This window comes from Mesoplodon mirus (assembly GCF_964341445.2).
Source record: "Mesoplodon mirus genome assembly, chromosome: 4".
Classification (NCBI taxonomy): domain Eukaryota; kingdom Metazoa; phylum Chordata; class Mammalia; order Artiodactyla; family Ziphiidae; genus Mesoplodon; species Mesoplodon mirus.
The window spans coordinates 5,781,862-5,799,384 of NC_138979.1; the positions used below are offsets into that span (position 1 = coordinate 5,781,862).

Below are 17,523 nucleotides of genomic sequence, written 5' to 3' on the forward strand. Positions count from 1 at the left end.
AGCTCTCAGAGGGACGCCCTAAAAAGAGGCAGCCCCCAGGGGGAGCGATACATTTGGGAGACTGGGATGGACGTAGACACACTACTCTATATAAAATCGATAACTAATAAGGACCTACTTACCGTAGAGCACAGGGTACCCTACTCAGTGCTCTGTGGTGACCGATATGGGAAAAGAATCTAAAAAAGAGGGGACACGGCTTCCCTGGTGGCGCAGTGGTTGAGAGTCCGCCTGCCGATGCAGGGGACGCGGGTTCGTGCCCCGGTCCGGGAAGATACCACATGCCGCAGAGCGGCTGGGCCCGTGAGCCATGGCCGCTGAGCCTGCGCGTCCGGAGCCTGTGCTCCGCGACGGGAGAGGCCACAGCAGTGAGAGGCCCACGTACCGCCAAAAAAAAAAAAGGGACATATGTAGATGCACAACTGATACACTTTGCTGTACAGCAGAAACTAACACAACATTATAAATCAACTAGACTCCAATAAAAATTGAAAAAAAAGGCAGCTCCCATGTGTAGCTGGAGATGGACGTGAGCGCCCCCTGCAGGGTAGGCAGTGCATGACAGCGCCTCCCTTGACAGTGCCAGGGACCCGGCTGTCCGGTCGCTGTGTGTGTGCTGGTGTCCAGAGGAACAGGTCCTGCGCTCCTGGCATTGCTGGCAGTGGAACCGACTCTGCTTCCAGGCCTTCTGAGGCATTTAAGTTAGGGCTTCCTTTCTGCCCTCCGGGTTAGCGGGCCCACTGCTGCCGACTGCACAGGGGCTCTGCTGAGTTCCTGACAGTTTGGGGGGATTGGTTTCTCGCTCAAGGAGAAAGAGAACCTGCTGTTTAGTCCATTCTTGCCACCCGGAGAGGGGGACAGGCTCAGGCTCGCTCTAGGCTGGAGATTGGACAAGAGCTCTCTCTTTTTGGTGAGATGCCTCTTCCCGCTAAGAAAGTCTAAGCGTGGATTTCCTGCACCTTATGTTTCAAAAGTGTGTTTCTGTGTTTGGAAAGAAAAACTTTATTGGTCGTTTTCAAAAATGGGTAAGTTAGAGCAAGGTTTAAAGAAAGAAGTGCCTGATGTATACTTCTATGCCTTTTTCACGGTCTCTGATTCTTTTCCTTCAATTTACTCAGCATCCTCACATTGGGGTCCAGGGATTAGGGGTGCCTTGGCCTCCACGAGTGCTGGGTGCTTTCAGGTACCTGTCATTCTCATCAGTAGAGTGAGGGGTCCTTGGTACTTAACCTGTCTTAACCTGTGACTTTATCGCAGAATTCCAAGATCAGTATAAGTACTGTCCTGCCGACATTCCACGATAGTTTTGAAGACCCAGGTGAAGCACTTGACATAAGTGTGCTTCACAAATTGTGAATTCATAGAAAATATTAGTTGTTAGCAGTATAGTAAATTGTAGTGGAGGTTATTTTGCTAACTGTAAAGTTAACCTAAGATTTTATACCCATCAAGAGGTGGACATCGCTTTTTTCTAGGTTTCTTTCTCTGCTATCAGCTATTTCTTCGGAGGCCTGGTTGGTGGGTGTGAACAGGGTTGTACCTCATGTGAGAAGGATTGCTGTCTAGAATTATTTTTAGTGTCACAGTCCCTCCCACCTTTCAATATTTGTCAGCCTTATATTAGATTAAAAAAAGTTTTTTTGAAATCGGGTTTTAAGTGTGTTCACAGGGAACCACATTAAGAAAAATAAGAGTCTTGAAGAAAATACAACATAATAGGAAAATATTTTCCTTAGCTTTCCTTAGCTTTCATTGGAATGTATACATATATTTAAAAACTTTCTATTGTGATAAAATACACATAACATAAAAGACACCGTTTTAACTATTTTAAGTGTATGATTCAGAAGCATTAAATATATTCACATTGCTGTGCAGCCAATCTCTGGAAGTTTCTCATCTTGCCAAACTGAAGCTCTATACCCATTAAACAACTCCCCAGCCCCCCCTTCCCCAGTCCCTGGCAACCTTGATTCTAATTAGAGATGATTTTGAACTACTATTAGTAGTTGCAAAACAAACAAACAAGAAGTGATTTTTTGCGGGGGGGGGTGTCTCCCATTGGGAGGAATACGTGAAAGCAAATGAAGCAGAAGTGTGAAAACTATGAGGCTTCATATGTATCTTTTTTATATATATATAAATTTATTTATTTTTGGCTGCATTGGGTCTTTGTTGCTGCGCACGGGCTTTCTCTAGTTGCGGCGAGCGGGGTCTGCTCTTCGTTGCGGTGCGCGGGCTTCTCACTGCAGTGGCTTCTCTTGTTGCAGAGCACAGGCTCTAGGCGCGCCCGCTCCAGTAGTTGTGGCTCGCGGGCTCCAGAGCGCAGGCTCAGTAGTTGGGGCGCACGGGCTTAGTTGCTCCCTGGCATGTGGGATCTTCCTGGACCAGGGCTCAAACTCGTGTCCCCTGCATTGACAGGCGGATTCTTAACCACTGTGCCACCAGGGGAGCCCTTTTTTTTTTTTTTAATAGATCTTTATTGGAGTATAATTGCTTCACAATACTATGTTAGTTTCTGTTGCACAACAAAGCGAATCAGCCATATGCATACTCATGTCCCCGTATCCCCTCCCTCTTGAGCCTCCCTCCCACCCTCCCTATGCCACCCCTCTAGGTTGACACAAAGCACCGAGCTGACCTCCCTGTGCTATACGGCTGCTTCCCACCAGCCAACTATTTTACATTCAGTAGTGTATATATGTCGATGCTACTCTCACTTCGCCCCAGCTTTGCCCTCCCACCCCATGTCCTCAAGTCCATTTTCTATGTCTACCTCTTTATTCCTGCCCTGCAACTAGGTTCATCAGTACCATTTTGTTTTTAGATTCCATATGTATGTGTTAGCATATGGTATTTGTCTTTCTCTTTCTGACTTTCTTCACTCTGTATGACAGACTCTAGGTCCATCCACCTCACTACAAATAACTCAATTTCGTTTCTTCTTTTGGCTGAGTAATATTCCATTGTATACATGTGCCACATCTTCCTTATCCCCCAATATCACTGATGAACATAGATGTAAAAAATCCTGAACAAAATGCTAGCAAACAGAATCCAACAGCACATTAAAAGGATCATACACAATGATCAGGTGGGATTTATCCCAGTAATGCAAGGATTCTTCAATATACACAAATCAATCAATGTGATACACCACATTAACAAACTGAAGAATAAAAACCACATGATCATCTCAATAGATGCAGAAAAAGCTTTAGACAAAATTCAACACCCATTTATGATAAAAACTGTCCAGAAAATGGGCATAGGGGGAACCTACCTCAACATAATAAAGGCTCTATATGACAAACCCACAGCAAGCATCATACTCAATGGTTAAAAACTGAAAGCATTTCCACTAAGATCAGGAACAAGACAAGGTTGTCCACTCTCACCACTCTTATTCAACATAGTTTTGGAAGTTTTAGCCACAGCAATCAGAGAAGAAAAAGAAATAAAAGGAATCCAAATTGGAAAAGAAGTAAAACTGTCACTGCAGATGACATGATACTATACATAGAAAATCCTAAAGATGCCACCAGAAAACTACTAGAGCTAATCATATGCACCTTTTGAGGTCTTATTATTGCTACATTGATAAGGAAGTTTTTCTCTAGAAGGATGGATATTTTGTGATGTTCTAATTTTCTGTGTAAAACTATGATTGAGCATCACCTATGGAGAAAGTGACAGCTAGGACATTTTCAAATGTTTCATGAATCTGTAGATTCTCTGACTAGAATTACTAGGCTGGTTAAAATAACGTAAAGTGGATGGAATTATGGCAGTCTTTTGAGCTTTGAGCCTCTCACGTGGGGCTCTTAGGCCCGTGACACAGAGATGATTTGAGTAGTCTGTATAAATACACGTTTTGTGTGTGACGTCTTGCATTTTTTCCCCCTAACAACAGCATGAATAGACTCAACACTCTGCCTCGAGGATTTGGATCGCTCCCAGCTCTGGAGGTCCTTGATTTGACTTATAACAACTTGAATGAAAATTCTCTTCCCGGAAACTTCTTCTACCTGAGTAAGAAACTTTTAATTCTATAAATCTCCTTAAAATGGTCCTTTGCGTTCTGAATGGGAAATTTATTTGCCAGGGCCCAAATGCCAAGAGAAATTATTGGACAGATACATTTTTTTCCCTTCAGATTCCTTTGACTATTCCCTCATAGCTCAGCAGTATGTATACTTGATATATCGTGACCTGACACCATTGCATTCAAGTGGACTTGGTAATGTCATATTAACTTTCTGAGAGAGATTTTTACCTAAATGAGATCAAGTCTCACATTTAGCTAAGAGAACTTGACTTTCTTTTTAAAGAGCGTGCAAAAGACATAATGTGTGTCTTCTTCCTGTATTGCTGTTAACTCTTTGTAGGCTTTTTGCCCAAAGATATTCCAATAAGTTATTTATAAAAATATCTATTAATAAACCACTAAGAATTTTAAACATTTCTAGCCAGGATTCTTGTTTAAGCCTTTTAAAAAGTGTTTTTATTGATGTCGTCTATTTTGTCTATAGCATACCATCAGACATTAAGAAATTGTTAGTCACATATGAACACACTTTATCCTTTTATATGCAAACACATTTCTTGCTGCAGATGCTTGTGAAAAATAGGGAAAACTGGTTTTCCCGAGGACTCGTGAAATCTTTAGGAAATAGTTGCTGTCTTTAAGTAAATGTTCTGCCTCTCCAAAGAGTGACAAGCTGGCCTCGAGAAATTCTGACTTTGCTGAGTTAGTCTTAAATGTTTCATTTTTTACCTTATGTATATCCTTTATCCCAGACTTTGTCAAGCACGTGAAACCAACTTTAACATGTTTTCTTGGGCCATGGAAGAAATTGTTTTTCTTATGTATATTAACATACAGTTCCGTCAAATTTTAAGACATTAGAATGTAATTGAATACCTGTAAACAAATTAAACATACATCTGATTGTACTTTTCCCTTTTGGTTAAGGATAAAAACGTGCCTTAGGATTTTTGCCGTCAGTAGTTTGGGGACTGGTATCCGTGTATAATATCGTGAACAAATTTCTGATTACCGATATGATGCCTGCGTTAGGGTTTTCTCTATTTTTAAACTCCACTTCATTATTTTAACGCCTTCCCCTTCGTTTATTTTTGTGGTTAAGGCTGTAGAAACAAGTAATAATAATTAGTCTGATGATAGAAACAGTGAACGGTGGTTTTGGCCTCCATCACCGGACAGCCTTTTGGTTATCTATTTATTTTTTGACCTAGTTCTGTTTACACGAACGAGCCCTGTGGCCCCAAGCATTGATAAAAGTGACACAGTGGTTTTCTTGGGTTTCACTCTGGATGCAGATCGAGGCATACATGTGAATTTCCTCAGCCCTCCTGGATATAGACGTTTCCCTGAACGCACCAGCTGCACAATAAGCCAGTAAATCTAAGTTTGACCTGCTTGTGATTATCCCGAGCCCTAGGTATGTCACAGGCCTTTCACCACGCCAGGGTTATTAATCAAAGCTGACTCCCTTGTATCGATCAGACCTCACGCAGTTGGGTTCCGTGCCACCCTGTTTATATATCGCCGTTTAACTTGCAGCCACCCTGCGTGCACTCTATCTAAGTGACAACGATTTTGAAATCCTGCCGGCTGATATTGGGAAACTCACCAAGTTGCAGATAGTAAGTAATTTATCTACATTCTTAGAAGATCTGTTCACTCCTGCAGCCCTTGTAGGGGTGGAATCAAGGCAATTTGAGCCAGAGTACGGTTTGTTTTGGAATAAAACCACTGCCCCCTGAGACCGTTTTCTTGCACGTCTGCAGACACTCGTAAATAAATTGAAAGGACTGAGCCTTCGAGGAGGAGAGGGCAGGGGCGAGGAGAGAGTTTCTGTCGAGCGCCTCTCTACGTGAAAATTGTTGTGACCACCACTTGTTTCTCTTCTCTTTAGCTCAGCCTCAGGGATAATGACCTGATCTCGCTGCCCAAGGAAATCGGGGAGCTTACTCAGCTCAAGGAGCTCCACATTCAGGGGAACCGTCTGACTGTTCTGCCCCCAGAGCTAGGTAAGGCGGCTGATGAATGGTCCGAGTTCTGGCTTTCATTAATAGTAATGATCCCAGTGCAGCAGCTCTGAAAACCCCTCCCTCCTCTTCTCGGCAAGAACCCTCCACCGAGGCACCCAGTTCTGATCCTTTCTAGTAGCGTTTGTCATTGACAAGAGTTTAGCCGTTCTGCGTTTGTCCTGCCCCGATGCTCTGTTGAGCGGCTGTAGCTCCCAGTGTCTTGAAACTGCTGATGGAAGATGACCCAGCTCGGCTGCCTGCCTGGTGCCGTGCAAGGAGCCTGGGATGAGTAGTAATGGTCTTACCCGGGGCTCCTGCTTTACCAGTGGTGATGATGGCTTTTTAAAAAAAGAAATCTAACCATCACTCTTATTTTTGGGGGGGGATCTGTTAATTTTTTATTTTAATCCCTTGAAAACTTTTACCAAATAGCTAAAGTATTTACGACAGCTGCTTAAAAATACCATTTGCGGTCGTGAATTTGGTTCTTTCCCGACGCCATCTCCAGTGGGATTGGCTAAATACGTTCTAGCTGGGAGTTCCTCCAGCCTAAATCTTCATACTCTGGTCATTCAGATGGCTCTGGGTGACCTTGTGACCTTCCTTGGAAATAATGTCCAAACCAGTTATTCTGTTACTGAGGTTATGCCACCCTTCTGGAAGGGTTTCGTGAGTTCTCCTCTCTTTTCTCGTGGAGACTCTGGGTATCCTCCCATTTCTTCAATACATGGAACTGTATTGCTTCTCAAACTATGACTGTTTGCTTTTTTGCTCCAAAAGAAAACAATTTTATTTATTTATTTATTTATTTTTATTAAAGTAGAGTTGATTTACAATATTGTGTTAATTTCTGCTATACAGCAAAGTGACTCAGTTGTACACATATAGATAGATAGATAAATAGATAGACAGATATCTTCTTTTTCATATTTTTTTCCATTATGGTTTGTCACAGAATAGTGAATACAGTTCCCTGTGCTATACGGTAGGACCTTGTTGTTTATCCATCCTATAGATACTAGTTTGCAGCTACTAATCCCAAACTCCCATTCCTTCCCTGCCCTCCCCTTGGTAACCACAAGTCTATTCTCTATATCTGCAAAATAACACAATTTTTAAAAACACATTTGACCCAACATTCTTTGAGGAAGTACCTCAAATGAGTCTGGTGCTTTTAAAGAGGGCAGTTATTATAAACCAGGTTGTGAGCTCCGTGAGAGAGGGGGTTTATCTTTGTTCCCTGCTATGTCCCCAGTACCTCCCATGTGCCAGGAATGAGGTAACTTCTCAAGGGATAAGTACTGAGTTAGTTCATGAAACAGGGACCTCAGATAGCAAGATGTTGGGAAGGCTACAAGTGGACTGAGTTTGGCTTCTGTCCAGAGCTGGGCTGTCCGGTGTGGAAGCTGTGAGTCACACGTCAAGTGTTCAGTAGCCACACGTGGCCTGTGGCTTCCTCACAGGAAAATGCAGATATAGAACATTTCCGTGGGGCAGAAAGCTCTGCTGAGCTGCATTAGTCTAAAAGGGAAAGCATTCACCCTGTTCCATGGAACAAACACAGAGTTTCATCCCTGCATCCCCATCTTCTGTAGCTCCTTTGTTTCTGTAAAAGGTCTTGAATTTGTACTGATTTTAAGGGCTGCAGAGTAACTCGGCACCATCCATCTCTTCACTGAGTTATGGGTCATCCAGTCCTGCTTAAGGAGCAGGCTACAGGATCAAGAGAAGAGGTTTACAATGGCAAAAAACCTTCTTGCCAAAAGAGAGATTCTAGGCAGTGGTTGGCCAACCATAGATGTTGGCACTCGTAATTCCTGGGGAGCTTTTGCAGAATATATTTACCTGCTCTCTCCCCAGTGTACTGAGTCAGATCTCCACGCGGGAGACCAATTCTTGTGTAATTTGGTAAAGTTCACTTAGCACTTCTGACATGCGTCCTTGATTAGTGTGACGAGGAGAAATGAAAAAAAAAATGTGCGTTTTGTTTTATTTCATTTTTCAAACAATGAGGCGGTGTAGGGCATTGGATTAATCAGTGATTTCTATCAGCTAATAATTTGGTAGAAAAATACCTAGTTGAACCTACACACACTTGTGTACCTTTATATTTTTAAATTTCCCATTGGTCTTCCTATTTAAACACTGTACATAGTCACATTTCTCTAACATTTCTGTTATGCTCTCCAATACCAAATATATACCAAATATATTTTTTATTCAGGACTATAATTGAGGAGAAAGTCTTTAAATGAGTTTATTTTTGCTAGCCTTACCTGGAAAAGCTTCATCTCAGCATCTGCCTGGTGGCACTTTTCCCAAACTGCAGGCAAACACTTAGCTGGAAGTAAGTGGTAAACCCCTATCTAAGATGAAGACAGGCGTTTTATTTTTGAACAGTGATCTTTTTTTTAAGTCAAGAATACTATAATAGACAGTACTATGATAATAGTTATTATAGGGATATGTATTAAGGCCTCGTGTGCCAAGGCACTGTGTTAAGTGCTTTTCCTGCATTGTCTCCAGTAATTGTCCTAAGAACAGTAAGTGGGCTTTTTAGAGGTGAGGAAACTAAGGCTTAGAAAGGGTTGGTGACATGTCCGTAGGGACACAGTGAGTCACGGAGGCAAGACTCGAATCCTGACAGCCTCTTTTGCAGGTCCGTGTTCCTAACCACTGTGGCGCACTCCTTCCCATCTGTGTGCCAGTGAGAGGATGCCTAGAACGCAGATTCCAAGTGTGAACAGAGCACAACACCTGCTCACTTCCCCAGATGATGGCAGAAGGAGAGGAGATCCAGCATGGCAGGTTGCATGGCTGGCTGTACAGGTGTGTGAGCAGCAGGGCTAGAATACCACTTGACACAGCGCAGAGGCGGCGACCTCTGCGGAAGGAACTGCTGTTCTGCTCTTCCGTTCGAAGCCAGTTGCATTGTTGCCCTGCTTCTTTGCCCCCGGTAACCACCCAACTGCAGTAGGAATGTCTTCGTTTGTCTGTGTACCTGGTACCCAAGGTGGTTGTCTGGAGCTGCCCTGGCTGGCGGCTGAGCAGTGCTAGGGACTGTGGACTTGAAGCTTCTTGTAATCTGTCCCTACAGCAGGGTCGCTTCTGGATGCGTTTTAAAGGGTGGATAACGATCCCTCCCCTGTATATTCACTTTTTTTATATCTGAATAAACAAGGTGAATGCTTTTGAGACTTCTGTGGAATTTCCTCTGAAAGTAAATTTGGAGTTTATTAACTTGAAACCTTGTTGGTAAGGTTTGAAGCAAGCAAGGGAATCTGGATGAACTCTGACTTGTCAGGTCTAAGAACATGCAGGGACGCTGCAAAATAAAGTCAGGGACTGGGCTGGAGTTTTAATATGTAATTGTATTACTTTTTTTCATTGTACATCCTTGAATAAGTTACTTTAACTGTTAGGTCTGGTTCCTAAACAGTAAATCACTTGATTTTATGTTAATCGGTATACCTGTAGAAAATTAGCTACAAGGTGGGTTGTCGTTTACCCGTCCATTTCCTCATTCATTCAAATATAATTAAGTTCCTACTTTAGGCCAGGTTTTGTTTCCAAGGAAACAAACTTTTCCAGTAATGTAGAATTCACTCATCCAGCAACTGTTTACTGAGTCCCTACTTCATGTTTTATTTCTGGGGGATATACAACAAGAGGCAAAACACCCCTTATGACATTTTAGTGGGGGAGAGAGGATGGATGGATGGATGGATGGATAGATAGATAGATAAAAAGCATAAGAGATAATGTTAAATGCCCTGGGGAAAAAATAAGAATGGAAGAGAGTGTTTAAATGGGGGGGGGGGGCGTTACTCTATTATTGGGAGTCGATAAAGAAAGCCCCGTCGTAAGTTGGTGTCATTTAGCCAGAGACCTAAGGCAGGGAGGGACCTTTCCGGTAGAGGGAAAGGCCGGTGCAGAAGTCCTGAGATGGGCTTGTGTGTTGAGGAACAGCACCAAGACTAGTGTGGCTGGAGCTAAGTGAGTGACGAGGAGAGTTGGAAGAGAGGGGCTTAGGCAGGAAGTGGGGACCTGGCGACCTGGGACTGTAAGGGCACTGTGAGGACCCTGGCTTTTACTCTGAGTGAGATGCTCTGGTAAAGGCCGAATAATGCCCTCCCCCGCTCCATCACTGGAATCTGAGAACAGGCTAGTTTGCATGGTAAAGGGACTTTGCCAATGCAAGGTCGCACCTTGAGGTGGGGAGATTATCCTGGGTTCCCCAGGTGAGCCCAGTGTAATGGTGAGGGGCCCTCGGAAGATGGAGGCGAGAGGGCCAGGGACAGCAGCAGGTGTGATGACGGAATCACGAGGCTGGAGTCGGGTGTGGAAGGGGCCGTGAGCCGAGGGCTGTGGGCAGCCTCCAGAAGCTGCAGGAGGCCAGGGCACGAATTTTCCCCTGAAGCCTCCAGAAGGAAGGCAGCCCTTCTGCTTTCATTCCAGGTGGTGGCAATGGTTGGGGTCCGGGTGTGTTTCAGAGGCAAAACTAGTGGGAACTGTGAGGATTTGGATGAGGAGGATAGAGTGCGGAGTGACTGAGGTTTGAGGGAATGAAAAGGATGTGGGGACGATGGTGGGAAGGGTGGCTTAGGGCACTGGAGGACGGGAGCTGGTCGTGAGCTGAGCTCTGGGCACATTCAGTTTGAGACGCTTTTTGGATATTGAATCAAGAAGGCAACTGGGGCTTCCCTGGTGGCGCAGTGGTTGAGAGTCCGCCTGCCGATGCAGGGGACACGGGTTCGTGCCCCGGTCCGGGAAGATCCCACATGCCGCGGAGCGGCTGGGCCCGTGAGCCGTGGCCGCTGAGCCTGCGCGTCCGGAGCCTGTGCTCCGCCACGGGAGAGGCCACAACAGTGAGAGACCCGTGTACTGCAAAGAAAAAAAAAAATAGAAGGCAACTGGATGTTAGAATCTGCAGTTCAGAAGAGACGTCTGGAGGCACAGTTATGGGCATCGTCAACATAAACATAATGCCACGCATTGGATGAGGTCCCTGGGACGTGACCGTAGAGGGCAGAAGATAGAGCTGTGAAGCACCCTGGTTCCTAAACCCCAAAGCCAGAAGGAAGGATCAGGGACCTTCAGGGGTCGGGCTGGCTCTTAGGCCGGTCTCTGTGGCAAAGTCAGGGACTGTGGCCTCCCACTGTTCATGCAGTGAGAACGCTTTGGCTTCGTAGGAGAAGTTTTTTCCTGACACGTGCAGCTAACTGCCAGTGAAGGGGTGAGACAGACAGGATTGACATCTTCTGCTGAGCCTGCCTGAATCCAGAAGTGTCTCTCGGACCAGCCCGTCTCTCTTTCTATCAGTAAAGAACAGCAAGGTGACTAACTGAAGTGTCAGCCCCTTTCAGTGAGCGGAAGAAGTAATCAGCGCAGTGGAGACAAGGCCTGCGTTGGTGGGGGATGAGGCGGGACAGACAGCCTGACCAGTCCTCAGAGCAGCAGATAAAGCCCCCAGGTAGACAGGCTAACGGTGATCTCAGAGCCGGCGGCTCCACGAGCAGTAGATTCTGTTCCGATTTTGTATTTTCTCACTCACACATGAGACTTCTGAGTCTTACGAGCTGAAGATGTGAAGTGTATGTTTTTACCAGGTCTCTCCTTGCTAAGTTTTCCAGGATTCCGTTACTTGCACTTGGTGGAGTCATTTCTGGTTTCTTGGCTTCTAGACAGTCCTGGGGCCTCTCCTCCTGCATTTGTCAGCCAGATAATTAATTGCCTTTGGAGAAGGAAGTCGTGTTGGTCAGCCAGGCATGCAACAAAGCAATGTTTCTAGATGTCAGAACCTTATCTGCAGCAATTTTCACAGCGTATGGAAGGGATGCATGCGTCGCTACACATACCTGGGCCTTGCTGGCTTAGTCTCCTACTCTCTGCACCACTAATCCATAGCAGTTTGTATTACAGAAATATGAGAAGCTTATGTATTGTTTCTAGCAGATTTGTGAGGAGTGGAAACAAATACTAATCCCACTCAGAGAGTAAGTGGTGTCATGAGTTGTGAGTTTCCTTCTAATTGTGTTCTCCAGGGTGAGCAGAATTAAGAAAGCAGGGGACACCCATCTCAGGTCCTTCCCGTTACACCTGTTAATCCTTTTCTTAATGCTGTTGAGAAGCTAAAGAAAAATACTTCCTCTCCTGTGGCAGGAGAGAAGGAAATACAGTATATGCTCTTTCTGGTCAATTAAGTCGCTGATTATAAATGTCTTATGGCTTCATGTTATTGTCACCCTGTCAGTTGCCAGTTACCTTATCCAGACGGTTAAAACATGTTTTAATTTATAGAGTAGGTTACAGTTCATCTCCTTGTCACTAGGCTTCGGTTCAAATCTCACTCTCCCAGTTCCTTGCTCTGCGATTGTGGACAAGTTATTTTCCCCTCTGTACCTCCTGTAGAATGAGGGGAATAGTGGTCCCGTCTCATAGTATTGATGTGAGGATTAAAAGAATAACACACACACTCACACACACACACACACACACACACACAGTGGATTTTTATACTATTAAACGTTGACTATTTAGAGGCTGAGTACTTGGTGAGAGGCAATGGCTGAGAAAGTCCAAAAGCCGGTCTCCAACACGCTGTGATTCGTTGGATAAAAGAAAGGCTGAGACTTAGCCTGCAGTGGGAAAGGTGAGAAAAAGCAAAGGGGTGTCACAGAAGGGACTTGCGAGGGAAGAGAAGTGGGGAGGAGAGGGTGAGGGCTCCACGTGGCCAACACGCGTGTAGACAGGAGGTCTGACAAGAAGGGTTTCACTGCCGTCCTTTCAGTCCCGTCGTCATCATTCTCCTGATACACGTTTGATTTCACAAATGATTTTCCAAGCTCTGCCCTTTTTGTGAGTTTTATAATGGAGGCTGGGAGCAGGTCACCGGGTTCTTCTACTTAGAAAGCTCTGTGGTTAGCTTGTTGCTTGGTTGCTTCATTCACCCATTCATTCATTCACTTCTTGACTTTGGATGTCCTTTGTAAGACTGTGAACTTGTCCGAAGTAGTGAATACTTAGGAGGGCTTGCTCTAGCTCCCTTCTCCATCCCATGGTAAGATCTTAAACTGCCTTCCTGCAGGAGATAACTTGGTTTTCCAGTGGTTTAATTTCTCACTGTCTTATGTGACCTTTTGTGACACTGCTCTTTTCGTTGACGATTTTTTCCTTCTCCCAGAACTCTTGATAACCACCGTTCTAATTGTTTTCATTTTCTGACATTACTGATGTGTGCATACACTGTAATCCTTTTGTCAATTGTCTCCATATTAGTGATTTATGTTTGAAGCCCATTAAATAAATCCATCTTTCTAAATCTTTCTTGTTTTGTTATACATTAAACACATTAAAGATCTAGAACAAAGGGAGACTGTTGTGGACCTGGGCAAACTAGTTTAGCTAGCATGTGAAATCTTTTAACTCTTTTCTTGAGAAAAGATGTAATGGCAGTTACAAAACCATCTCCAGAATAATCAGATACCAAGAGCATGATAAATTAAACAAATTTTTTTTAGTCCAGATTCTCTCTTCTGGATTAGCAGCCTTATATCGTTATCAGAATTGGTTTACTCTGCCTAAATCCTGTTATTTGTGAAAGGTAGAGATAGGTCATGGTCTGTCTGATTAGGTTAAGTAAGAAGTAGTACTGAATTGGCCCTCTTTTCTACTTCTCTTCTTGGTTTGGTTGACATGTCCATCTTAAGACGTATGAATGAAATCAAGACATGGGACAGCATAGTTGAGAGGGTGGTGGGTGGCATCCAGTGGCCTGGGTCACCGTCCTGTCTCCATGCATCCCAAGACAGATGACCCTGAGCAAGTCACTTACCCACATGTTAATCACTGGCCATAGTGATAGCAGCCGGCTTTTTTCCAACTGGGGTGCACTTCCTAGTTCACCCAGATCCTCACCTGAGCCTCTGAATGTTCTGGATTAAACAGAAATGGAGAAATTATGTAACAGGGTTATACAGTATTTTGTATATTTTGTTTTCCTTTTAAAATTACAAAAATAAAACACAATGTCAGTATCCTGTGAGTCAGAACAGTTGTAGGCTTTATAAAATTTAGTTTGGAATGCTGCCCGCGGCGTGGTCTGGAGAGCAGTGCACAAGTTTCAAATTACATGATAAACATAATCCCATTTCAAACTCAATTTATGTAGAAAATGTCAAGAATTTGAGACTTTTGGAAGCGCTAGTCCCCTCACTCACATTACTGTTTCTTTTGCTTTTCTTACTACATTGATTTCACTGGCCCCTGTAGACACCTGTGTTTGCAAAGCCCAGGTCACTTCTGGACCCAGACTTGTAACGTGGAAAATGCTGACCACACACAGCAGTCTGGCGAGAGGCACGCCGGGGGTACTTGGTGTAACTTGGTATAACTCACCTTATCATGGTTGTCAGTAAAGCTCTTGGCCTCTCTCTCTGTCCTTTGGAAGAGGTGACTGATCCTGGCTCTGAGTCACCCCCGCCAGAGCCTCCGGGAGAGGGTCCTCAAAGGCCCGGGTGTGATTGTGGAGTCTGGCGCAGGGCCGTGTGCAGCCTGGAGAAGGGGATGCAGGTCTGCTGAGAGGAGCCAGGAGGGTCACAGGTGCCGGAGCATCTATTTGCGTGTTTAACGTCCCTTAGGATTACATATGTTATTATTTTGTTTTTAATATTGTGGTGTTTCTGTGTTGACCCACAGAAGCAAAAAGCATGTAAGAGGAGAAGGCTAAGATTTACTGAGCACGTAAACTGTTCCATTAGGCATTCTATACATAGTTGCTCAGGTAAATCTCGCAACAGCTGTGCGAGGTTGGAGGCTTTCTCCCCATTTTACCGATGGAGGCATGAAGCTCTGAGAGATGTAGAGTAACCTGCTGAGGTCACATGGCCAGTTAGATGAGGAGCCAGAACATAGAACTGCCACAGTCTGGGGTAACTCTTCCCGGTTCACTATAGGGGCGGGACCATTTGCTGCTTTTGTTCCGTGCCCCCTTCTAGGACAAAGCAAAATACAGTCTATATAAAGAAACAGCACTTTTCTGAAAAAAAGCACTGTAGATTAGATAGTTACAAAGATACATACCTCAGAAGACAAAATTGTTAGTCTGTGAAGTGGTTGCCACGGCCCGTGATATGTTAGCTTAACAAGCACTTTCCTACAGAACTAGAAACTGTCTCGTGTACAAAATTGATTTTGTCAGTTGATCATGAACATTTTTGAAGTTACGTTTAAGCCAGATAGATTTACAGAAATACTTTGGTTTTTTTACACAAAATACCATGATTTATAAAATGGTGTCGTGGACTTCATCTCAGTTCTATATTATAGACAAGGAGAGCTTTTTGGCCACTTTTTTTTTTTTTTTTTTTTAATTGCAGTATGCGGGCCTCTCACTGCTGTGGCCTCTCCCGTTGTGGAGCACAGGCTCCGGATGTGCAGGCTCAGCGGCCATGGCTCACGGGCCCAGCCGCTCCGCGGCATGTGGGATCTTCCTGGACCAGGGCACGAACCCGTGTCCCCTGCATCGGCAGGCGGACTCTCAACCACTGCGCCACCAGGGAAGCCCTGGCCACTTTTTAAAGATGGCGAAACCAAGGTGTATAGGGAGATTGTGACTTGCCCAGAGCTGCCTTAGGGACATGGCTTGTTATTGACAGCATCAGATTTTCAGTTCGGATCTTTTGGCTTCAAAGATAAATATTCCTCCAACAGTATATCCATAAATGTATCAATACTGAGCCCGTGAAAAGGCATCATTTATCATTAGATGACAGCAATGGTTCCAAACATATGCCTTAATTTTATTCTTTGGAAAATAAAGAAAATGTGAGGGATAGAGAAGTCTTTCCCCGACTTTGAAGTTTCACCTTGAGTTATATTACGTGCGCTCACATTTTATTTCTGTGTTAATATTCCTTTTGCCATACTTCACACAAAATAACATATCCTGTTCTTTGATTCCCATGGCCTTAGTTGATCATCAAAAATGGCTCCCATGAGGTCTTCCTACATGTTATTTTTTAACAAGTTGTGTTTTATATATTCTGTTTCAGTGCATCTTTAGCCCTGGAAAATGCTTTAAGTGTGGATTTTAAAAATGCTAAATGAATTATATTTCTGCCTGGTGAGTTACTGCTTTAAAGGGGGTGGGACGTTGCAACACATAAAACGTTTCCATTCTGTATTATAAATTCCTGGAAGCCCAATGTCAGGTTGGGTGTGATTGAACACGTGCATCAATCTTTGTTAACACCAGCTGGAAAAGCATGCCAGTGTTTCCAGTGGACCATCCTTTGATTTAATAGGACACTAAATGTATTCTTGCCCTGGGAGAAATGCCTGCAGTGATGAGCTTCCAGATTTAATTTTTTTTTTAAATTCCAGAGGCATATCTGTAAATACAGTTCCTATCACCTGAATACATATATAATATCTTACATTGATGTAGCATCGCCCTTAAAGCGTCTCCTATAATATTAGCCCACCTAAAAAAATAAGTCATGTTATACTGAGCCAGACCCAAGTGGTATTACATGTGGGAGTGTGAGTTTCTCTTGGGGATGGGATGGAGGGTGGGAAGGGGTCAGGTGGGGCATGAGGTTCTTCATGGTGTCAACACCAGCAATTTAGTGACAGACCCCAAATTGTGCCTTGTCACAACGCATCATGGGTTCGCCTGTCTTTTTTATTTAATTTGTATTGGAGTCTAGTTGATTTACAATGTTGTGTTAGTTTCTGCTGTAAAGTGAGTCAGTTATACATACATATCTGTCCACTCTTTTTAGATTCTCTTCTCATATAGGTCTTTACAGAGTGCTATCCAGTAGGTCCTTATTAGTTATCTATTTTCAATATAATAGTGTGTCTATGTCAATCCCAGTCTCCCAATTTATACCCCTCCCTGCCCACTTTCCCCCCTGGTAACCATAAGTTTGTTTTCTACATTTGTGACTCCATTTCTGTTTTGTAAATAAGTTCATTTGTACCATTTTTTAAGATTCTACATATAAGCGATATCATATGATATTTGTCTGTCTCTGACTTCACACATATGACAATTTCTGGGTCCATCCATGTCGCTGAAAATGGCATTATTTTGTTTTTTTATGACTGAGTAATATTCCATTATATATAGGTACCCCATCTTCTTTATCCAGTCATTTGTTGATGGACATTTAGGTTGCTTCCATGTCTTGGCTATTGTAAATAGTGCTCTGGTGAACATTGGGGTGCATGTATCATTTCGAATTATGGTTTTCTCTGGATATGTGCCCATGAGTGGGATTGCAGGATCATATGGTAGCTCTATTTTTAGTTTTTTAAGGAGCCTCCCTACTGTTTTCCATAGTTGGCTGTACCAATTTACATTCCCGTCAACAGTGTAGGAGGAGTTCCCTTTTCTCCACACCCTCTCCAGCACTTATTCTTTATAGATTTTTTGATGATGGCCATTCTGACCGGTGTGAC

General features: G+C 43.8%; 1 protein-coding gene across 3 annotated transcripts in view; it reads left to right on the plus strand.

Moving 5' to 3' along the window:
- Positions 1 to 17,523, plus strand: part of RSU1 (Ras suppressor protein 1) — a 188,988-nt gene that overhangs the window by 45,105 nt on the left and 126,360 nt on the right. For all 3 annotated transcript variants that reach the window (XM_082617067.1, XM_082617066.1, XM_082617065.1), the window contains 3 exons: positions 3,914 to 4,032; positions 5,588 to 5,670; positions 5,943 to 6,057. In XM_082617067.1, the coding sequence (XP_082473193.1) occupies positions 3,914 to 4,032; positions 5,588 to 5,670; positions 5,943 to 6,057 (317 nt within the window). The remainder of the gene's footprint in view (positions 1 to 3,913; positions 4,033 to 5,587; positions 5,671 to 5,942; positions 6,058 to 17,523) is intronic.